Source organism: Lagenorhynchus albirostris, chromosome 10 (assembly GCF_949774975.1).
Source record: "Lagenorhynchus albirostris chromosome 10, mLagAlb1.1, whole genome shotgun sequence".
Lineage (NCBI taxonomy): Eukaryota > Metazoa > Chordata > Mammalia > Artiodactyla > Delphinidae > Lagenorhynchus > Lagenorhynchus albirostris.
Window position 1 is genome coordinate 2,103,545 of NC_083104.1, and position 24,261 is coordinate 2,127,805.

Sequence of the window (24,261 nt, forward strand, 5' to 3'; positions counted from 1 at the left end):
TGTTGGGGCCTCTCCCGTTGCGGAGCACAGGCTCCCGATGCGCAGGCTCAGTGGCCACAGCTCACGGGCCCAGCCGCTCCGCGGCATGTGGGATCTTCCCGGACTGGGGCACGAACCCGTGTCCCCTGCGTCGGCAGGCGGACTCTCAACCACTGCGCCACCAGGGAAGCCCCTGAGAGAGCTTTTACAAAGCCCTGCAAGCCCCTGAGCCTGGCCAGCTGACGGTACATGGGAGTTAGGTGAGCCCACACACTAGATCTGACTGCAGTGCATGGGGCTTTTGTATTTGAAATAGTTGAGAACTTTACATAGATCTGTTTTGAGCAGTTTTTGTGTGTAGTGTCTCCTTTAAAACCACAGCTCCTTAAGGCAAATATCCCAGTTTCGTGGATGAGGTAAGATGAGAACAGGAAGGTAAATACTCAGGCCAATTTCACAGCAGAGTAAAAATTAAACAGAGAGGTTGAGTATGTCATCTGAGGCCACAGAGCTAAGAAGTGTTGGAATCAGGTTATGAATCCAGGCTGTCTGAACTGCCTTAAATGATAAGCAGGCATGAACAGGGGATTAGGTGGCTGGATGGAGGAGAAGGGTTCTGCAGGCAACAGGGACAGTTGATGTGGACAAAGACAGGATCAGTGTGAGCCTAGAGAGGAAGGACACTTAGCAGACTGTGGCAAGGTAAGTGGATCAGGAAGGATACTCTTGAGTTTCAAGTACCAGAAAGTCTGACTATTGGCTGCAACACTAAAGGGAATTTATTGGTTTATACAACTGAAGATTGAGTAGTGGGCTCCAGGCAAAGACTCAACAACTCAGTGATGTCACCAAATACTAAGGATTATCTGCCTTTGGAGTCTGAAAGTGGCTGTCAGCCTGGAAGGGAACCCCCCAATTCTCAAAATACTTCATTTCTTCCTTCACGGTGGCTGCTCCCATAGTCACCAGTCAGCAGAGAGGGGAAAAGGGAAAGGCACGTCCATACTTTTCAGGGCACCGCCTAAGTGGCACACATTCCTTTATTTACTGGCAAACCCACACCTAGCCGTTATTTACTGGCCATTTACTGGCAAACCCACACCTAGCCGTCAGGGAGGTGGGACGATGGAGTCTAGAAGAACGGCCTAAACTTTTAAGGAGAAAACTTGTCATGGTTCAGGCACGAGCTCCTGGTGTCTATCCCAAATACATGTCTGTCCTGACTGATCCTGAACCACACACGTCAGCTGCTTCTCCCGCTGGCCTGTGCTTCCCGCCCGCAGCCGGAGTTCCCGGCATCGGTTAGGCCCCGTGGCGGAGCAAGTCGCCACAGCGAAGCACCATGCTTGCAAAGGGGGAGCCGCTGGAAATGGCTGAAGTGGCCACTGGCCCCCGCCTTAATGTCACACCACAGCTCGCTCCATCACTGACACCCTGAGGGAGGAGCCACCAGAACCTCCCTACCGGTGGCCTCTCCCCTGCCTCCCTGGTCCTGATCTGTGGCCCTTCTGATCCCCACAACATGCCCAGCAGACACCGACTGACTGTTCCTCTCTCATCTCCCCTGGACCTTACATTTCTTATTTTAAAAGGGTGACCTCAAGCCCTGGTCCAGCTCCGACAGACCCCTCGATTCCAGGAGGAGAAAATCTCAGAAAAAGCACAGGCCGCAAGTAAACGCCTGGGAGGCGAGTGGGGGTTGGCGAGGCCGAGCCAGCTCCTGCCCCTGGAGAGCACGCAGACGGGGGGGAGGGCCCAGTCCAGCGGCCCCGTCCACTCAGAGGGATGAGGACAAGTAACTTCCACAGGGCGTGTCTGCTCGCAGAACCGGACAGGGCAGGAGGGATGCGCACCTATAGCTGCACACACGTCTCGGGTAGCCTCACACACAACTGCGGGACCGCGTGTGCAGTACCAACAGTTGCCGCGGGACGTCTCGCCGTTGTTATCGCGAGAGCAAAACCAGCGCCCCGCGCCCAGTTAGAGGCACGTCGGTTCCACTGCGCAAGCGCGGTTCTGCCAGCGCCCCTATTTTCCGTAAGGGCGTGTCGGTGCGAGGTCCAGACGCCGAGGGAGGGCCGCCTACGGGAGCTCGCCTGCGTTTTCTCCCCCTCCCCGGGTCAATTCTCCATTTCGCTTCCGGTCCCTCACTTCTGGTCCTTCCCAGTTATCCTTCCGACTCAGAAGCCGGTGGTGCGGTCACCTAGAACCTTCAGTTCCCGTCCGGGTCGGCCGCGCCTGGGGCGGCGAAGCTCCCTGGGCTAGGCCCGCGCGGCCTGAGGGCGGCGCCCTCCCTCGCACCATGGTGAGTGGGGCGGGGAGTGAGGGAGGCAAGTGGCGGGCCGGGTTCGGGGCGCCCAGGGGACCCCTGCGGGTTACAGGATCCGCGGCTGGGACGCGGGGGTCTTCGCGCCGCGTGAGCCCAGAGGCCGGAGGAGGCTGAGCCTCGGCGCCGCCGCGCCGTCCGAGGCCGTGCTTAGTCCGGACGGCGCGCTGTAGTTCCCCACCGGGAAGCCGAGGCTCCGGGAGGCGCAGGGCCGGCGCCGCGTCCCGTGGGGGGCCCAGCAGCGGTTCCTGCGCTATTTGCCTTGTGTCTGCTCTCCGGGTCCCCAACGGGGAGCTTCCCGAGGGCAGGGTATTCCCACCTCTGCCTCCTTAACGCCTGACGCGGTGTCTGGCGCGTTGTCGGGGTCCAGGGATGGACGAATGGCCGGCGTGGTGTGACCGCAGGAGGGTGTGATCGCTGTGGTCGGGCGCCGGTGGTCGGCTGCTTCATTTGTTCTAGAAGCGCTCACGACGGAGCACGCAGAGTGCCGGCACAAGGGAGATACTCTTACATGTTGGTTACCATGATGGTCTCAATAAGCGAAGCACACGACGCCGTAATAAATGGTAGAAGGTGTATTGGATGCCACTGTAGACTGATGAGCCCAAGATCCGGAGGACGAGAGAAACCGGTGGACAAAAAGCAGCCCTTTCTATTCTCCAGCCCTCGGAGGATATGCCCCGTATTACTGCTTCATACTAGCCGGCTCAGCCTCTTGATTCTGCCTCTTGTTTCTGAACTCTGACAAACATAGGGAATCGCCGGTCTCCGTTCCCTAGCAGGACAGAAGGATCCCTGGGCCTGGATGTTTCTGGCAAACTGTCACCACACACATTCATATTTGTGGGTTTCCATCACCCCTGGTACATGCCCTTATCACAAGATTTATGGTTTTTTTGGGGAAATTCCTATGAGTTCCCTCAAAAGGAAGAACCGTGACCAAATTCCTAGTACCCAGCGTGGTGTTTCAAGTATGGAGTAAGCATTGAGAAATATTAAATTAAATACTTAGAATCTGTAGGCTTTAATGAAATAGGTAGGACACAGGCTCAGCCCTCAAGATGATGGCTTCTCCTGGGAGAACCTCTGTTTTATTCCTTAGTAGGTATTGTGTTCATTTATCTACCAAACAAACTTGACAAGTTTGTTTCTGTGTCCATTGAAAGGGAGAGTCAAAAAGATTTAAATTGAGCTCGCTTTTGCTGAGCATCTGATGACTTCATGTATTTATCTCATTAAATCATCGTGACATCTTTATGAGATAAAAGGTATGATCCCTGCTGTAAAGGTGGGGGAACTGAGGCTTAGAGAGACAACTTCTCAGGGATGGTAAGTTGGAGAGCTGGGAGTGAAACTCAAGTCCTTGACTCAGCAAGTACTCTTTCTACTTACACTACAACCCAGAAAATGTGTTCGTGCCTAGCACTGTGTTTCAGGGATAATTGACTTGACATTAGTGCAACAGTATTTATATAAAACTCACTTTGTAAAAGTCAGTCTTTCCTCCCTCAAATTTCACTGGCAGGGAACAGACAGTTGTGATGCTGGGTGGAAATTGTGTGGTAGGTATAAACCCAGACAAAGGGGGGCAGCCTGGCTGGGATGAAGGGGCCACAGAAGAATTGTCTGGGACGGTGATAACACAGGTAAATTCTGAAGGATGAGTGGCCAGATCCACGGGGTTTGGGGGAGTGGAGAAGTAAAGAATTTAGGTAGAGAGAGCAGCGTAAGTAAGGTCACAGGATGTGGGCATCTTGTGATTGATGTTGCGATTGTTACTGTGTTCATGTACTAGTGTAGGCATTCCGCTTGTGCCTGTGTCCTTGTGAAACTTTTCTCTACAAAGTAAATGAAACGTTTTTCTAGAGAGTAAAAGAAAAAGTTCTTTAAACATGGATGTTTTTCTTCCCTTCTCTCTCCTTTTAGGCCCGAAATGCGGAAAAGGCCATGTACGTATAAACTTGATTTCGTCTGTAAATTTCTGTTTGGTCTTTTGATATAGCTTTCTTTCTCTACCTGTGTTGAAATAGTATTCGTATAGTAGTTGCCCATACATTTGTTTTCCCCATAGTGTTTTCTGACAGCTCCCAGAACTTATTCTGGATGAACATTGGCTCACCTGGGGTGGTGCAGGGGCTGTTAGAGTGACAGCCCATAATATTAGTCTTTTTAACATCTGGATGTGTTGCTCACCACTGTGGCCTGATGAGTAGAGTTTCCCACAGTCCAGTCCTTACACGCCGTATGGGTGAAAGGAACACAAATCCTTATAAGCCCTACTTTTTGGAACATGGAAACCCATAACTTCTCTGTTTTCTTGATTGCAATATGTATATATGTTTATGAGTGATGGTTGACATTCAATATGGTCATGAGCAGATTTACCCATCCAGGAACTTGGATGATAAGAGATCTTCGAGCAGGATCTAACGGAGTCTTCTCTGTTCCCGGTAGGACGGCCTTAGCAAGATTTCGCCAAGCTCAGCTGGAAGAGGGAAAAGTAAAGGTTGGTTTAAATCTTCCTCATGAATTTTTAAATTATTGAGAAGAAGTGCAGTACAACTCCAGATCTTCCTCTTTCTCGTCCATGCTTTCCTGTGTCTTATGAGTCTGTACACTTGAATCCCAGGTAGCTGGGGCAGTGTGATGATCTGACTACTTGTGCTTCTGTCTGCTCTGTAATATGATGATTGGGTTTCCATGTTATCCCAGCACTGTCTAATACTGAATAGTACAAAGTGGGGTGTGCTGTGAGGAGCAGCTCTAACCTGAAACCAGTAATGACCTTAGCTCATGGAGACTCAGCCAGGTTAGGGGTGATATGTACTGTTGTTTGGATATTTTTTTTTTTTTAATTATACACACACCCGCACACACACCTGTATACACACAGACATGCATGTATGTTTATGTTTGTTCTAAACACTGAGAGCTGTCATTTCCTAAGGTAGTATAAGTATGCCATGAAATGGGTATAACCGGTGTACTTCGCCATCTCTCTGTAACAACTGACCCTGAACAACACGGGTTTGAACTGCATTGGTTCACTTATACACGGATTTTTTCAACGGTAAATACTACAGAACTACACGGTTTGTGCTTGGTTGAATCTGTGGATGCGGAGGAAACACGGATGCTGAAGCCTGACTGTAAGTTAACTTAGGTTAACCCCCATGTTGCTCAAGGGTCAAGTGTACTGGACTTTTACGTTGTTTCCAGTGGCTGCCTGTACCAGGTGCAATGCAGTGAATGTTTTTGCCTGTGTAGTTCTTTCCTAAGGAGAGGCTGCAGCGTGAGCCATAAGGCTTGAAGAAGAGCACCTGCAACTGAAGCTGCAGATGTCTTTAGCCTGTTAGACATTTCAGGCTTCAGGCCTGAGTCAGTCATGAATGTTGCACAAAGCTTGTAATTTCATACAGTACAGCGGCAGCATGTGTTTTGCTTTTCCTTAGGAACGAAGACCCTTCCTTGCCTCGGAGTGTACTGAGCTGCCCAAAGCCGAGAAGTGGAGACGACAGGTACGTGCTGGGTGAATCTGATCTTACAGGAGAACAGGTCTCTGATGGCTTTTGTACCTACATGACTCTTCAACCAGAATTCTAAGAATTTTTAATTACTCATTTTGAATTATATATTTCTTATGCTTTCAGACTTACTCAAAAGTCATAAAAATATATTGCCTTTTATTTTTTTCACAGATCATTGGAGAGATCTCAAAAAAAGTGGCTCAAATTCAGAATGGTAAGCTAGCTTGTCTGTTTAAAGTGCTCGATTCTCAAATCCACAGTTAGCCTTGGGGACATCAGCCTCCTCTCTCAATAATCAATAGGACAAGTAGGTACAAAATGAGTAAGAACGTAGAAGAACTGAACAATAATATCGATCAGTTTGACCTAGTTGACCTTTATGGAACAGTCCACCTCACAGAAAAGAGTACCTTTTCTTTTTTTAAGAGCAAATGGAATATTCACCAAAATAAAGCATATTTTAGGTTATAATATGAATGTTAGCAAACTTAAAATAATTAAAATTTCGCAAAGTATGTTCACTGATTTTAACACAGTTAACATAGAAATGGATAACAAAAAGACATCTGGAAAATTCCTAACTATTTAGAAATTAAACATACTTCTAAACAACCCATATATCTAAGAGGAAACCTCAAGGAGATTAGAAAATATTTTGAATTGAATGAGAATGAAAACATAATGTCAGAATTCAGGGGACAAAAAAATTTATGGCATGCATGTAAAGCAGTGTTTAGGTGAAAATTTATAGCATTAAAATAAAAGAAAATAAGAAAGGTCTCAAGTCAGTGATCTAAGCTTCTACCCTAAGAAACTAAAAAGGAAGAGCAAATTAATTCCAAAGTAAGCAGAAGGAAGGAAATAATAAAGAGAAGAAGTCAATGAAATTGGAAACAAGATGAATAGAGAAAATAGAACAAAAGCGGGTTCTTTAAAAAGATCAGGACTTACCTGGTGGCGCAATGGTTAAGAATCCACCGGCCAATGCAGGGGCCCACGTGCCGCACGCAGCAGCAACGGAGACTCAGCACAGCCAAAAATAAATAAATAAAATTAAAAAAATAAAAAGATCAGTAAAATCGATAAACTTCCAGTCAGACAGACTGATCAAGAAAAAACGAAGACACATGGGACTTCCCTGGTGGTCCAGCGGTATAGAGTCCGCCTTCCAGTGCAGGGGACACAGGTTCAATCCCTGGTCGGGGAACTAAAATCCCGCATGCCGCAGGGCAACTAAGCCCGTTTGCCACAACTAGAGAGCTTGTGTGCCACAAACTACAGAACCCATGCTCCCTGGAGCCTGCACTGCACAACTAGAGAGAGAAAGCCCACACGCTGCAACAAGAGAGAACTCTGCACACCGCAAAGAAGAGCACACACGCCGCAACAAGCCCCGCAAGGAAAGCCCGCGTGCAGCAACAAAGACCCAATGCAGGCAAAAATAAAAACAAAAACCAAAAAAAAAAGCCCTCAGCTAACTGGGAATTGAAGGGAACTTTTTTTTTCCCCTGATAAGGCACTTCTACCAAAAAACCTATAGCCAGCTATAGGTTGAATGCTTTCCTCCTAAGATCAGGAACAAGGTGGAGATATTGATTCTCACCGCTTCTATTCAGTATTGTACTGGAATTCCTTTCCAGTACAATAAAGCAAGAAAAGGAAATAAAAGGCCCAAAGATTGGAAGGGAAGAAAAATGCTCTATTCTGAGGTGACATAATTTTCTATGTAGAAAATCCCAAGGAATCTACAGAAAGATTTCTAAAATGAATAAATGAGTTTAGCAAGATCACAGAATAGAAAGTCAATACACAAAAATCAATTCTGTTTCTGTGTACTAGCAGTGAACATTTGGAACTAGAACTTTTATTAAAGTGTTATTTACAGAAGCATCAAAACACAAGAAATACTTAGGTATAAATCTAACAAAATATATATATGATCTGTATGCTGAAAACTATAAAACAGTGATGAAAGAGTCAAAGAACCAATCAAATGGAGACATAGTGTTTGTGGATGGGAAGACTCAATATAGGAAAGGTGTCGATTCTTTTTCTTTTCAAAATCTATCACAGTCAAAATCCCAGCAGTGGTTTTTGGTTTATGTTGACGAACTGTTTCTAAAATTTAAATGGAAAGGCAAAGGAACTAGAATAGCCAAAACAGTTTTGAAAAAGAAAAAAATTGGAGTATTCATAACACCTAATTTCATGATTTAATGTAAAGCTAAAGGTATTCAAGACAATTGGGTATTGGTAAAAGATAGACACACAGACCAGTTGAACAGAGTAAGAAGTCCAGAAACAGGGGCACACGTATGTGGTCAGTTGACTTCACAAAGTACAAAAGCAATTCAGTGGAGAAAGGGAGGGTTTCTCCCTTGGAATAGCCCCAACTGCTCCCGGCTCCCATCTGCCAACGACAACACCTCAGCAAACTCCCTGTCGTCATCCCTTTAAATCCGTCCCTTAGGGACTTCCCTGGCGGCCCAGTGGTTAAGAACCCGTGTTTCCACTGCAGGGGGCACGGGTTCGATCCCTGGTCAGGGAAGTAAGATACAGCGTGCTGCGCAGTGCGGCCAAAAAATAAGTAAAAAATAAAGAATCTGTCCCTTAGGCTCAGTTCTCAGGCCCTAGTCTTTCTCAAAGATGTTCCCACTTAACAAGGTGGGAACAAGCCCTTTCCTGAAAGGGCTAGACTAACACAGACTGCCGCCAACCCTGATGCTGACGCTGCCTCACTGCATCTTGGCTGACATTGATTGGATGCTGTGTCCCCACCTCTAAGAGTTTACTGTTTCAGTGGTGGTATAAATGGAGCTGCAGGATTGCTTCAGTTTGTATTTCTGTGGTTGCTAATGAGGATGAAGTTTCTTCCCCCGCAGCGCTGCTGAAACTGTGCATGATTGTTGCCCTTCCATGATTTCGGTGTGGGTGTGTTTTCTTACAAATTGAAATAGTATCTTTGTGTTATGCACCTTTTTAGGTGTTGACATTCATTCTTAAGGCTACACATCGACTGGTATTTTCAAGAAACGATAGGATGTTTTTGTTTTCTAGCTGGTCTAGGTGAATTCCGAATTCGTGACCTGAATGATGAAATTAACAAGCTGCTAAGAGAGAAGGGACACTGGGAGGCCCGGATCAAGGAGCTCGGTGGTCCTGACTATGGGGTAAGCAAGCCGCAGCCCTGGGGGCTGAGCTCTGGTGCTGTCTGCCTGCAGGGTGGCTCCTGCTGCCCCCGCAGCCCTGCCACAGAGCAGGCGCTGGAGAGATGAAAGGAGGCTTGAAAGTGCCTGTTGCGCGTGGACAGGAAACGTGACAGCACGGGCTAGTGGTGCTTAAAGGTCCACAGCGCAGGCCTCAGTACGTGTACTGGCCAGATGTTCCAGAGTGAGCCGCTCAGGCTCCCTGGGCCTCTTGTTTGAAATGACCTTGGCCCCTCACAGCCTTCTCTGAACTCCTTGAGAATTGGGACAACCATTCCATGGTCGGCTTCTGTACTCAAGGGGGCCCTGGGGACATGGCTGTGTTTCCTTTCTCTGGATTCTTTAAATGCAGTATTCTAGAACAGTGACTTTCAAGCTTTTAGGCCCATGACCCACTATAAAATAAACACACACACACTAACTCACTCACTCACTCACTATATCACAACACAGTACTGAAAAAATACTTGGTATATGTTGCTGCACTTTGATATTTTCTATTCTGTTCTATCTTTTTTATTTTTCTGTTCTATCTTGATTTTTTAAAAATTGATGATTATGACCCATGTAATGGATTCCACGACCCGCCAGTGGGTGTCAACTTTGAAAAATGCTGCCCCAGGCCCTGCCCCATTTTCCCAGGTCATTTGAACCCGTAGTATGTAGTCAGTGGACTGTAGTATGTTATGGAAAAAATACGTGCAGTTTTTCTATGTATTTAATGCAAAACCACAGTTCTCACGTTAGTACCTGGCCTAAAAATGAGGCATTTATTCTTGTTGCAGAAGGAAAGGCACTTCCACTCCTGGAGTACCTGTGCTAGGAACGTTCTCACTGCATCTTCAGTAGTTCTGTGATGGTGATTTTGCTCCCTGTCAGACTGCTTTAGTGCAGGGGTTTATTACCCTTCCTGGAAGGGTTACAAAATTAATATGTACAATATTCTTAAGTTCCACCACCCAGAGTCAACAGTAATGTTTTTATGTATTTCCTTGTAGAGTCTTTTTTTTTTATTAATTTTTTTTATTTGTTGGCTGCGGTGGGTCTTCGTGGCTGTGCGTGGGCTTTCTCTAGTTGCGGTGAGCGGGGGCTACTCTTCATTGCGGTGCGCGGGCTTCTCCTTGCTGTGGCTTCTCTTGTTGCGGAGCATGGGCTCTAGGCGCGTGGGCTTCAGTAGTTGTGGTTCGCAGGCTCCAGAACACAGGCTCAGTAGTTGTGGCGCATGGGCTTAATTGCTCCGTGGCATGTGGGATCTTCCCGGACCAGGGCTCGAACCCGTGTCCCCTGCATTGCCAGGCGGATTCTTAACCACTGCGCCACCAGGGAAGCCCTATCGTCTTTTTAATGCTAAAGAATTTTATTTTCATTTTCTATGTACAAAAGTAACATTTAGGGAATTCCCTGGTGGTCCAGTGGTTAGGACTCGGCACTTTAACTGCCGTGGCCCAGGTTCTGTCCCTCGTCGGGGAACTAAGATCCTGCAAGCCGCTCAGTGCAGCTGAAAAAAAAAAAAGTGACACGTTTAGAGTTTGTTTTACAAGATGGTGGTGATGGTTGCATGACGCTATGAATGTACTAATACCACTGACCTGGACACTTAAAAATGGTTAAGACGGCAAATTTTATGTTACGTGTATTTTAGTACAATAATAAGAGAAAAAGTAATATATTGTTATTAAGTTCAGAAAAGTATAGAGCAGAACACCATGCAGTCATGATCCTTTTAACTAGGAGCAACTTCTGGAATATTTCTGTCCATTGTTTTTCCATGAGGCTTGTAACTGAGGTCATACTCATGTATGTACAATTTTGGTTCTAGGTTTTATACTTCTTTTCAAAATGGTAACTTTGATTGTATAAAGAGTACCTACTTTTATGTAAAAGAAAAAAGAATATATAACAAAAAATATAAAAATTCTAAAGTATAAAAAAATTTATATATTCTATGTGTGGTACAGATTACATTATATATTTTCCTACCACTGAGAAATGACTGCTATTAACATTTTCTACTTATCTTTCTAGAATTTCTTCTATATACATATATATTTATTTTTACAGATAATGGTTCATTATTCTAACTATATGCTTCGTTCACTTAACAGTTTATCAGACACATATGTTCATGTCAGTAAATAATCATTTATATAATTGTTTCAAAAAGCATTTCTGAGCTCATAGAAAGTTCTACAAATTGTATAGAGAAATCCTATGTACCCTTTATACAGATTTACCAGTTTTTAACATTTTTCTCTATTTGCTTTATCATTTTCTGTGTGTACCTTGAGATTTATTTTCTCTGAACCGTTTGAGGCTTAAATACATCATGTTCCTTTACTCCTTAATACTTAAGGGGTATTTCCTAAGAAATACTTTTGTGTGTATTTCCTAAGAATAAGAATGTTCTCTTATATAACCATGGTAGAGTTTAAGACATTTAACTTTGATACAATCATTTGGCTGTTTTATTGATTTTCATCCTTTATGGCCTTTCCCCTTATAGTACAGAGCCTTGTCCAGGGTCACATACTGTATGCAGTTGTCAACATCATCATTTTTAGTGGCGAGAATTCCATCTTCTGGATATTTCATTTGTCTTCTACTGCTTGTCATTTAGGTTTTTTGCAATTTTTTTAAAGCTTTTATTCACTTAACGTTATATTGTGTTTTTCTAAGTCAATAAAAGAGTTCCATACGAACCATCATTTTTAAGCTATAGGATATATTCCATCCTGAATATGCTATAATTTACTTAAATCATCCTCTTACTGTTAGGTATTTAGGTTGATTTTTAAGGGATTAAAAAAAGTACCTAAATATATTTCTGTTGTACATGAATATTTTCTCCCTTTAGCATTATTATCTTAAATCTATTTGCAAACATGGAAATACTGGGTTTAAGGATCAGATCCATTTTCTCTTCTTCCTTCCCAATAAGAAAGTTGGCCCTAAAATGCTGGATCATGAAGGGAAAGAAGTCCCAGGAAATCGAGGTTACAAGTACTTCGGAGCAGCGAAAGACTTGCCTGGCGTCAGAGAACTGTTTGAGAGAGAACGTAAGTAACTGGTGTTCGCCGGGGTGTTAGCCTGGAATTCTTGGTCCTGCTTGTAACAGTAGACATGCTGTCTGCAGGGCACTCTTCCTATGCCATTTCTTAGCCGCACAGCAGCCCCGTGTCCTCAGAGGATTATCGTTCTCAGGTGGGCACACAGTTGGGGTGAGAACGGGAACCCAGAAATGACAGGTGTCAGATTGTAGGCTCTGCCCATACCCGTCTGAGTGTGAACGAGGAATCTCCCTGTTTGCAGTTCAGTCAGCTTCATTTTCAGTTACGTGTTTAGTTGAAAAAACTCTTAACTGAAGGACACATGACACCTTGGGCCAAACCCCGAAATGCACAAGTGGAAGAGAATGAATCCAAGCCGGGTACCCTCTCCACTCCTGCCCTTCCTTCCACAGCCCTGGGAGCCTCCAAAATGCAGTTGAAAACTGCTGGTCTGGAATTTCTGTGTATCTTCATTTTGACTTTTCAAGAAGCAGTCCAAGCATTTTATAGAAAGCAGTGTGGAAAGTAGAGAAGGATGAGACCAGGATTCCTCCCACTGCTGGCGTTCTGCTGTTTCCTTCCAGTCGGTTTTCCTATTTGTTTAAAAATACAATTCTGCTCATTCTTAAATTCATTACGCACACACTGGTTTTGCATGCATGATTGACATCACTTAAAATAATTCAGAGTTTAAATATCATGCCGTTTATTATGAATGCAGTATAATTTTATTATAGATAAGTTGTAAAATACAGAAAATCAGAAAAAACACCCACGTTTTCACAACTTATAGATGATGGTTGTTGACATGTTGGGGTGTATCCCCTTCCAGAGTTTTAAGGCTCCTAAAATGAGAGTGTGCTGTGTATGTTACTTTTTTTTTTTTTTGCTTTTACATTGTTTCTAAATTTATTTTTATTTATTCCAGTCATACAGTGTTTTTTGTTTTTTTTTAACCAAGAAAGTGCGCAACTTAGTCTTAATGCGTATAATGGAAATAGTAGCACAGGGACTTCCCTGGTGGTCCAGTGGTTAAGACTCTGTGCCTCCACTACAGGGGGCACGGATTTAAACCCTGGTTGGGAAACTAATATCCCGGATGCTGCACGGCAAAAAAACAATAAAAATAGTAGCACAGTCCCCTTGACCCCCATCCCAGTGCCCTGCTAGAGATGACCCGTCACTGGTATTAGCTGTTTCGAATGTTCCCTTCCAGCCTTTTCCATGCACTTCCATGCTTATTTTATCAACTAAATTACATCAGCGTAAGTGACAGGTGACTCAACCCCAGTTACTTTAGGCAGAAAAGTCTATAAATTTATTGGCTCACATAACTGACAGGTTTGCCTTCAGGAATGGCCGGTTCCAGGTCACATTGCTCCGTTTTGCAGTTTTGGCTTCCATCCTGTGAGCTTTTTTCTCTGTCTCACTCTCCTCTTGTGGTGGCTGGTTGTCCGTCATCGACTTAAATTTTGTTCTCTCTCAGCAACAGATTTCCCCCCACCCCCCCACCAACAGTTGAAGCAGAATTCCCAGAATTGAGTCTGGTTGGCTTTGGTTGGATCACAGCTCCATCCTGTGGCCGGAATGCATGCAGTGCTCTGAGCCTGCTAGGTTTCAGCCCCGTCCTGGATGCAGCCCACGCGGTGGAGGGGTGGACAGGGTTGTGTGTGCAGTCCGTCCATGTCCTCTCATGGTTCTTCTTAGAATGCCAAGTGATGTGACGGATTAGAGAGTCTCAGGGATTAACCGTACTTGGTGTGACCATCCCTCCTTTGGTATTTAGTTATTTCTAGATGTTTATAATTATAACATTTTTGCTGATCTGGTGCTTGAAACAATGTATTATTTTTATTTTTTTGTTTCCTCCCCATTACTAATGAAATTGACAATCGAATTCAGTTACTAAATGAAATTTTCATACGTAAGAGTTTTTTTTCTTCAATTATCAGCTTTCATTCTTTGACGAATCTGTTGGATTGTCATTTCCCTTTTGATTTTCAAGTATTACTAAATATTCTGAATAGTAATTCTTAGTCTGAAAGTATTTTCTTCAGGAATTTCTCATTTATCTTTTGTGTTTCTAGTTTCTTTTGTTTTATCTGTATTCTTAGTTTTTTCATTAAATATTATGGCATTTTCTGTGTTGTTGAAGCACCTGTGAAGCAGCATTACTGGGGCTGCAGAATCGCCTCCCCTCCGCCATGCTTGAATTGCAGATCACAGTCCTTGGCTGTCCAAGTTTTCATTGTTGTATGAATAACGCTGTGATGCACACCTCTGTCCGTAAAGCTTTGCCAGCTTTTGTTTCTGTTTTTAAATTAGGATAGATTCCTTCTAAATGGACTAATTGGGTCAAAGATTTCAACACTTATTTAATTTTACTTATTTATTTATTTTAAATTTATTTATTTATTTACTTTTGGCTGCATTGGGTCTCTGTTGCTGTGTGCAGGGTTTCTCTAGATGCAGCGAGCAGGGGCTACTCTTCGTTGCAGTGCACAGGCTTCTCATCGTGGTAGCTTCTCTTGTGGAGCACAGGCTCTAGGTGTGCGGGCTTTTAGTAGTTGTGGCTCGTGAGCTCAGTAGTTGTGGCTCAGTAGCTGTGGCGCAAGGGCTTAGTTGCTATCCGCAGCATGTGGGATCTTCCGGGACCAGGGCTTGAACCCGTGTCCCCTGCATTGGCAGGTGGATTCTTAACCACTGCGCCACCAGGGAAGCCCTTAACACTGATTTTAAAAAGGGTGGTACCACGTATACAATCCCATTACTAGTGTAGAGAAGTGCCTATTTCATGATATTTTGATGAACACACCTACTATATGCCTGCGTAACATTGTATGAGGAGAAGGCTTGAGTGAGATTATGACGGGGAATTCAGCTAAGCTGGTGAATTCTTTCTTTTAGCTCTTCCTCCTCCAAGAAAGACACGCGCTGAGCTCATGAAGGCGATCGATTTTGAATACTACGGTTACCTAGATGAAGACGATGGTGTTATTGTGCCTTTGGAACAGGAATATGAAAAGAAACGTAGGTCTGCGGGCATTTCATTTCATTGCTGCTGGCATCTGGTTTCTTTTCTCTCCCTTGGAAATGGGGTTTTATTTTTATAAGGAACGTTGTTTTTTTAGGGCTTTTTAAAAAATTGAAGTAGTTGATGTACAATATTATGTAAGTTACAGGTGTACAGTATAGAGATTCACAATTTTTAAAGGTATATTCCATTAGCAGTTATTATAAAATATTGGCTGTATTCCCCATGTTGTATAATATATCCTTGTATAGCTTATTTTATCTTTTTTTAATCCAATTTTTTAAAAATTTAATTAATTAATTAATTAATTTATTTTTGGCTGTGTTGGGTCTTCGTTTCTGTGCGTGGGCTTTCTCTAGTTGTGGTGAGCCGGGACCACTCTTCATCGCGGTGCGCGGGCCTCTCACTGTAGCGGCCTCTCATTGCGGAGCACAAGCTCCTGTCGCGCAGGCTCAGTAGTTGTGGCTCACGAGCCTAGTTGCTCCGCGGCATGTGGGATCTTCCCAGACCAGGGCTCGAACCCATGTCCCCTGCATTGGCAGGCAGATCCTCAACCACTGCGCCACCAGGGAAGCCCCAGCTTATTTTATCTTAATAGTTTGTACCTCTTAATCCCCTACCGCGAAATTGCCTCTTCCCCCTTCCGTCTCTCCACTGGTAACCACTAGTTTTTTCTCTATATCTGTGAGTCTGCTTCTTTTTTGTTATATTCACTAGTTTGTTGTATTTTTTAGATTCCACATATAAGTGATATCACACAGTATTTGTCTTTCTCCATCTGACTTACTTCACTTAGTATGATAATCCGTAGGTCCATCCATGTTGCTGCAAATGGCATTATTTCATTCTTTTTTATGGCTGAGTAGGATCCCATTGTGTATATGCGTGTGTGTGTGTGTGTGTGTGTGTGTGTGTGTGTGTGTTTACATACACCACATCTTATTTACCCATCAATCTGTTGATGGGCACTTAGTTTACTTCCATATCTTGGCAACTGTAAATAGTACTGCTATGAACATTGGGGTGCATGTATCTTTTCGAATTAGTGTTTTTGTTGTTTTCAGATATATACCCAGGAATGGAATTGCTGGATCACATGGTAGTTCTAGTTTTAGTTTTTTGAGAACCTCAGGGTGCTGAACTGGGGAGGATCTGGGTGTGTCCGCTAAAAGCTGTCCTCCCATCTGATTCCTGTCTGATTCCTGCCCGCCGGGGCAGGATGAAGGTGACTCTTTCCAGCAGGGAGGCCTTGGCCTCGCCCTGCATGGGGTTTGACGCTTTCTTAGAGGCCAGAGTGAGTAACGCCTGCTCTCCCTTGTGTGCAGTCAGAGCCGAGTTAGTGGACAAGTGGAAAGCAGAGAGAGAGGCCCGGCTGGCAAGAGGGGAGGAGGAGGAAGAGGAGGAGGAGGAGGCTGACATCTACGCCGTTGCCGACCAGGAGGTATTGGGGGGCGGCGCGGGACCCCTTGGCGCTCACCGCGTTCTCTGTGCCGCGGAGGATGGGGGCACGGTAGCAGGAAGCGCAGACGAGGGGCCAGGGTCGAGGCCCAGCTCTTGCCCCTGCCGCCGTCTGAGGCTTCGGCCTTCTCTCCTAGACAGTGGGGATGAAGGGCACCTTCCGGGTTCACAGGGAGGGTTTCAGAGAGGAATGGCTGTGAGGGCACTTGTTAAACTGCTTTACACCGGGGATGACTTACGTGCATCTCAGAGATGGGCCCTCCTGAACATGCTGGAATCGGATTTATAAACACATTTGAAGCCAGTGTGTTTTAGCCCATGACCTCATTGTTTCTGCTTAAATGGCAGTGTCGGTAACTCTTCTGTAGTCTTAACCACCGTCTGTTACAGCTGGAAACCAGCCCAGAGCAGAGAAGGGACTTCCTCAGGGGGTCCCGGTTGGGGATGGAGCTGTAATCCCTCAGGCAGAGCCCCCTTGCTCCCAGCGCCCCTGCAGGCCTTACTCCCTGGGCAGGTCCAGGATGGAACTGATCTGCTCGACTGAGCAAGGGGAAGGGAAGCACCCATGCCTGGACTATGGGTCAGGCCCTGTGTGACGTCACATGGCTTGCCATGATGTCAGTGGCAAGGAAGCAGGCTCAGAGAGGCTTAGTGACTTAGTCATCGTCACACAGGATCTAGCAGACCTGAGGTTCGTGCCCTCAGGCAGGCATTTGAAACAGGATGGCAGCGTGTCCTAGGAAGATTTTCTCTAGGTACAAATAATCCATTTGCTCTTTCAAGGGATGTTTGTTTAATGAGTGGCTACTGTGAGGCCCACTCGAGGGGCAGGACAGCAAACACGCTTCGCTTGTAGCTTGAAGCCCTGGGGGACAGTCCGGTCAGCAGACACCGTGGGAAATGGCAGCTGTGATAGGAGCTCTGGTTAGCGACATGGTGAAGGCAGGGCCAGTGAAGGCTTTGCTGGGGACGTGACCCATCAGCTGAGATCCGGAAACAAGGGGGAAGTAACCAAGCGAAGACGCATCAGGGAACAGCATGAGCGGACGAGCCCATGGGAGCGCAGGGGACAGAGGACGGGCCGGTGGCTGGAGGGCAGAGTGGAGGCTGCGGGAGGGGAGGTGGGCCAAGCAAGGGCCCCGGCTCCCCTGGGGAAGCATTTTCCTTTACCATGAGAGCGATGGAAAGCCATCAGAGGATGTAAAAATTGTTTATCCTGAAATGCTTAAGATTTATGGGAAGTTGCACAGCTGCTGCCGAGGGTCCTGTGTCATCCTTCACCCAGTGTCCCCAGTGGCTTGCACAGTGACAGTGCAGTGTCCACCGAGGGACCTGACGTGGTGTGACGCGCGTGGGCAGTGCTGTGTCTTTCATCACATGTGTGGATTCTTTGGGGCTACAACAGCCTTCCTTGTTGGAGTCTGCCCTGAGGAGTGGAACTTCCACCCTGGGCTCGCCTCGGTGGATGCAGCCCGACTTTCCCAGAGCCCTGGGACCAGTTTCTCCTACCAGCGGCATCTGAGAGCTTCCGCCGCGGCTTTCCTGGCAGCTGGTGACCTGCGGCGGGGGGTGGGGTCAGGGTCCGGCCCAGAGACCTGCGGGCAGTGGACCTGCCTCCACACAGGCCTCCTTTCTCCTCATGCCTCCAGGGCTACGTCATTCCTTAGGTTATGAGCGATCTCTACTGACTCACAGGCAGCCTCTGAGTGATGCTTTCTTCTACATATGCTTTTTTCAAGTTTAATTAAAAAAATAGATAATGTATTCTCAAAACACAAAAAGTATACAGAGATTTAACACAGCTTATCTTTCGCAGCCCTGTCCTCTGTCCGCTGGCTCTCACTGAGATCACTGGCTTCTCTTTTCTTCCTCGTACAAGAGGTCGCGCAAAACATAGTGTTCTGTTGCTTCTTGTACTTAACGCTGTGTCTTGGGTGTCTCTGTGTCTGAGAACAGAGCTTCCTCGTCACTGTTTTTCCTCTTCAATGGCTGCAGGCTGGTGCACGTTATGGCGATGCCAGCACTTACTAACGGTCTCCTCTGCGCGGCCTCTGGTTGTGCTCTTTTGCAGTCTGATGAGGAGGGCGGCCAGGAGAAAGGAGGGGAGGACGGGCAGCAGAAGTTCATCGCTCACGTCCCGGTGCCGTCGCAGCAAGAGGTAGGACAGGCTGGGGGCCGCCTGGCCTCCGAGGGGCCCCACGGGGCGCTGTGTGGTTTTCTTGGTCCTTCCTGTCCCTTTGGGCGGCTCTCACTCCCTTCCACAGGGCGTTGGTCCCTGGGCTCAGGTTAGGGCGAGGCGTCCAGACGAGGCAGCATTCCGTCTACCTTGGAGGCAGCAGTCCAGCACTCTGTCGCTCACCTGCTCCCCCGGCGGAGATCGGGGCCCTCGGACACAGGGTGCTGGGCTCCCGGCCGGGCCCAGGCAGCGTGTTGGCCTTGTGGGGCCTGCGACCTGAGCCCTCCACTCTCCCGCCCGCAGATCGAGGAGGCGCTCGTGCGGAGGAAGAAGATGGAGCTCCTGCAGAAGTACACCAGCGAGACGCTGCAGGCCCAGAGCGAGGAGGCCAGGCGGCTCCTGGGCTACTAGGGCCGAGCTGGGGCTTCCACCTAGCGCCGTGGTGGGTGAGCAGCCCGGGCTGCCTGCCGCTTCTCCTCCTCCCTCCCTCCCCTGCTCTCGCCTGTGTGCTGACCAAGGGCCGTTGGCCTGCCGGGATGCCCCGGTGTCACCTCGTACCGGTGTTTTGCTGACGTGTGAACCCACTTACTTCTGTCTTGAGTGTGTAGGACACGCTGCTCCCTGTCAGCCTTTGAGTGTCTCACGTAGCCTCCTCCTGTCATTTGGTGGGGAGGACGACCAGTTAGTGACACTCCTAAAAAACGCAGATGTGTTTGTAACTCCTCTGGAAGGATGAGAAGGTGTGTGGGCCCCGAGCCCACATCCCACACGTCGCAGCCCGTGGAGCTCCACCTTCGGGGGCAGCCCTGCCCTCAGTTCAGACCCCTCAGCTGGCCTTGCTCCTTCCTGCCCAGGTGGCAGGAGTTTGAGTTTGCTACTGCTGTCTAGGACTGGTTCTGCAGAGAGCTATTTTTATTAAAGATTTTTGTGTGAAAGGCAACCTCCGGGTTTGGGCTGCCTGTCTTGAGGCCGTGTCTGCACTGGGACCTAAGTGAGGTTCACAGTCACCGCAGGGGACGGGGTTCCGAAACACGCAGCCCTGGTGTGGGAGGGCTGGGACCAGCGGCGGCCTGTCTGGGAGCTGAGGAGGTAGTGGGGCCGTCCTCCCATGGCCTCCGCACCCACGGCTGCGGATCAGGGCTGAAGCGGCAGGGCCCGTGGCGCCGGCCTTTGGGGAGCACACAGAGGATGCCCGGGAGTCGGTCCAAACCCATCGCCGAGTCTTGCCCTCCCGGTGGAGAGAACCCACAGCAGAGGGCGCAGCTCCAGGCAGAGTGGGGGGGCTCCCCACCCTCGGGAGGGGTCCTGGGCGTGTCCGGCGGGCCTCCTGAAGGAGACTGGGGGCAGCGGAGCAGTGCCAGCCTGAGCGAGGGGCTGACCGTCAGTGTGTGACCTGCCTTAGGATGTTCCCGAGCCAGGGTGGAGGGGGTCAGGCGGAGGCCGGGCAGGGTGGGGAGTGGCCGTGGGGAAGGCGACCTGGGGCTTCTGAGCTGGGAGGGGAGGGGACGGCCCACGACTGGGCCGGGGGCGGGGTGGGGGGGCTTCACTTCCCTGGAGGCAGGGCTGGAGGCGCCCCTCGGCCGAGCCCCTGGGCGAGTGTGTGCCGGGAGCAGAGAGGGTCAGGGCTGGAGCGCTGGGAGCCCCGGGGCTGGGCAGGGTCAGACTCAGCCCTGGGACCCACACCCAGCCCGGGGCTGGCCCCAGGCAGGGGCTCAGGAGCGAACTTAGTGGGGACTTGGAGCAGGTCCCTCTGGACACCGGCCTCAGGTGCCCTGTCTTAAAGGCCAGGACTGGACCTGGTGCCGTCCGAGTTCCCCCCGGGTGTGGGCAGTCCCATGGGGTGGGCAGAGGCGAGGGGGGGCCTTGGGACAGCCAGCCCCTGGGGAGCGTTTGGAGGGCCCAGCTCAGATGGCCCAGTTACGGGGTTGTCGTCCAAGGGTCACTCAGGTGGGGCTCCTTGCATTCAGTGAGAGCAGGAGGTTCAAACGACAGGTGTTTCTTGTCCCTGGAAAGATGGTTGGCAGGTGCGTGGAGCTCGGCCCACCTGGACAGTCCCCCGAGTCTCCTCCCGACGACCCCCCAGGGTCTCGCGGTGGCTTCCCCGGATGGGATGTGGGCAGCACAGGGATCCGTGTCTGGCATCTGAGGAAACTGGGACTCTGCTCATGATGCACAGGTGTCCCTGGCAGAGATGGGCCAAACCCCAGGCTTCTTCCTGTACTGCAGGTCCCGGTTATTTGTCTGCCAGGGGCTGGAGAGGAGGCCTCTACAGGGCTCCCCCCAGGCCTGGAACAGCAGGGGAGTGTGGCCACTGGTGGGGGTGTGGTCTCCATGGCCCAGCTCCACGGAAACTTTGACAAAATCTGTTTCATGTTTTATATCAGCTTTGGCTCTGCTCACAGTTTCCCAAACATAGATACACATGTCCATGGACTTCACTCCCCTTTCCTCTCCCCTCTGCCCCACCGGCCCGGTTAGTGAGTCTGAAACACCAGTCTCCACCTGTCATGCCTTAAGACTCCTACACCAGCCCCACCCGGGCCCCGCAGCGCCCTTCTCCCCTGCACCCCAGCCCTCTGCACTCTGCCCCGAGCCCACGTGGTCTGGCTCGGGCAATTTGTAAACCTGGACGAGATTAAAACCTTCCAGGGCGAGGGGGCCCATTTTGTTTCCTCCCAGACCACCCCATGCCCACCCCATCCTCTGCTACCACCAGCATCTCACTGCTTCCTCCCAAAGCCCCTGCTCATACTAATGGAAGCAGTGACAGCAGAATCCAGCGGGGGGACGTCAGGTCCACTAAAGAGCAGACAGGTCCACGGTGGGGGTGGCGGATTTTCACATCTGTTCCCCTCTGCCTCACCCTCTCGCACTCTCCCCCGCAGAAGAAGGCAGACTGTAGAGGAAGGGTCTCCTGTAGGGCTGCCCCTGGCGCTTTTCTGCGTCACCGAGCCTGCGTTTCGCCCCAGGGAGATGAGCTGTGCCCCAGGTCCCTCTGGTGGGGCCGGGTAGGACTGTGTGAAAACTAGCAAGTGTGAGGGGCTGGGAACTAGGGGAGGAGCCTCAGGGCAGGGGAGCAGAGGCAGTGGGAGTGGTGAGAGGGGCTTCCCGACGGGCTGGGGCTTGTCCCTGGCGTCTGTCTAGCAGGCCCACTTGGTGCGGGCAGGGGTGGCTGGGGGCCAGCAGGAAGCTGCGAGGGGAGGAAGCCAGGGCACCCCTCCAGGGCGGGCACAGCGCCTGGGGTGGGAGGGCACCGCGGGGCTGGTGGAGGTTGGGGCGGAGGTGCTGAGCCCGGTGACCCTGTGTTTCCAGTCAGAGCCTCCTGTGTGTGAGTGGTACCTTGGAATGAAGCAGGGCTCCTTTGGCCTCCGTTAGGAGGTTTGGGGGCACTGGGAGGGGAGGGCGGACGTCTGATGTTTCTCTGGCCACGAGGCGGCTGCCCCGAGGAGTCCTCCCAGCCCTCAGGCAGCACCGGCCCAGGGCACCTAAGTCCACAGCTGCTGTGGCATATTTTTGCATTCTTGCTGCTTTCAGTTTTTTAACATTTTGCAGCAAGCACTCTTCTGTGTTAAGAACACAGGGCGTCATGGCTGGTGTCTGGTCTTCCTGGTGTTTTCCACCTTTGTTTCTGACCAGGGGCACGTTTTCATCCGTAGCCTGGGCTCTTTCAAAGAAAGAAAACTCGGATGATATAGTTAGAGGCTATATATTTTAGTAATGGTGACTGTAGAAGGAAAGGAAAAGATGAGAAAAGAAGGAAGGAAGGGGGAGAAAGTCTCTCACCACTTGGAGGAGTTCTGATCCACGCAACGCTGGGGTCACAGCAGGTGCTTCCGTATATCAGCTAGGATGGTGCCACCGTGTGGCAATAGCACAAACAGTGAAAATTCGTTCAGCTCACCCACCTTTAGCTTTAAGAATGTTAAATTCTTGACACATTTAAAAGATTTTGGGATGTGCATTACTTAAAATTTGGGGCCTTGGACTTCCCTGGCTGTCCAGTGGTTAAGACTCCGCGCTTCCAATGCAGGGTGTGCAGATTTGATCCCTGGTCAGTCGAGGAACTAGGATCCCACACGCCATGTGGTGCAACCACAAAAAAAAAAAGCTGGGGGGCATTAAGTGAGACATCATAAACATTTTTTAATTACTCCATTTCAAAGGCGCATAATTCATTTTCAGATAAAATTCCACTGTGCTATCCAAGAATTTACCACCAAAGAGAGGAAATGCAGATATTTTTTAACAGCATTCCTGAGATATACTTGACATACCATAAAAACCTACTGTGAGTGTACAACTTAATGATTTTAATAAATCTCCTGGGTCATGCAGCCCTCACGACAGTCCAGTTTTAGAAGGATTCCATCACCCCACAAATGCAAATGGTGGCTGTGTTTTCTGGCAAAGTCCACACCCGGGCCAACACTCCCCACCGCAAACCAGTTCCAGGCAAGGCCAGTGGAGAGGCCAGTTCAGCTGGCCATCCACTTGCCCAGCACGCCCACAGCTGCCCAAGCCTCCTCCCTCTCCCCGTGCCTGTGGTTGGTGGGACGTTGGCCCCTCCTGGAGCCACCTTTCCCCTCCTCCTCTCCACCTGGTGCTGTGGGTAGCCACTGGGGCAGACGTTGTTTTCTGGGGTCCTGGGCTTTGACGTGTCCCCGCTTCCCAGAGCCAGCCCAGCAGGGGGAAGCCTTCCATCCCATGTCCTTCAGCCTACTTCTGCCTTGGATGGAGGCTATGTCCTTGGCTCCAACGTGATGTAACAAAGCTGGGCTCCCACACCTGCTTTCCCTGGCACTTGGGGAGCTCCTGTCTGGTGCTGTTGGGTATTTCTCATGGGAATGGAGATCAGTAACTCTTCCCCCATCCCCGTGGGTCTGCGTTTGCCTACTGGTCCAGTGTCTTCCCCACTTGGCCAGTAAAGCTGGTCAGGGTCCTTGGGGGTCCTGGTCCTGGTGAACTTGCTTTCTGTGGTCTCCTTAAGCTACAGGAAGGCCGTCTTCCCTTTTTTACTGGGGAGGATATGGGTTTTTCTCTGCTTTGTTCACTGATGGATTCCAAGGCCTCAGAACAGTACCTGACCCATAGCAGGCGTTAATCGAACTTTAAAATTACACGGAATTGAAGTTCTGCGGCCCCTTTGTAAGGGTACTATCTGAAGAGGGCAGGGGTGTCCTCAATTCCCTTCCATCTGGGTAACTGGGGAGACTTTGGGGAATAGGTCCTATGTGATCTATTTTAAGCTCCTGAGAGACATTTGGGTCTCACTTCTCCGAGGAGGCCTGGTTCACCAGGCCATGTGGGGAACGGGTCTGCCCTAACACAGAATTCTCCATGAACCACCCTTGTTCCTCAGCTCAGGTCAGTCTTATCAGGTGGGTCAGTTCCCCCAACTGGACTCAAATCCCCAACTGAGCCAGCCCATCCTGAGACGGTTGGGCAGCTGCTTCCACCACTGCTAGGCTGCCTTTTGGGCTTTGGAATCCCCCAAACCTGGCCTCCCAC

The 24,261-nt window shown here is 49.0% G+C and overlaps 1 protein-coding gene across 1 annotated transcript; it reads left to right on the forward strand.

The window, feature by feature from the left end:
- Positions 1-1,998: 1,998 nt before the first annotated feature.
- On the forward strand, positions 1,999-19,693 carry ISY1 (ISY1 splicing factor homolog). The gene is made up of 11 exons (XM_060161021.1): positions 1,999-2,284; positions 4,232-4,254; positions 4,760-4,811; positions 5,758-5,823; positions 6,004-6,046; positions 8,890-9,002; positions 11,977-12,094; positions 14,993-15,115; positions 16,445-16,560; positions 18,649-18,735; positions 19,057-19,693. The coding sequence occupies exons 1-11, from the start codon at positions 2,282-2,284 to the stop codon at positions 19,162-19,164; spliced, it is 852 nt and encodes a 283-aa protein (XP_060017004.1). The 5' UTR covers positions 1,999-2,281; the 3' UTR covers positions 19,165-19,693.
- Positions 19,694-24,261: the final 4,568 nt, after the last annotated feature.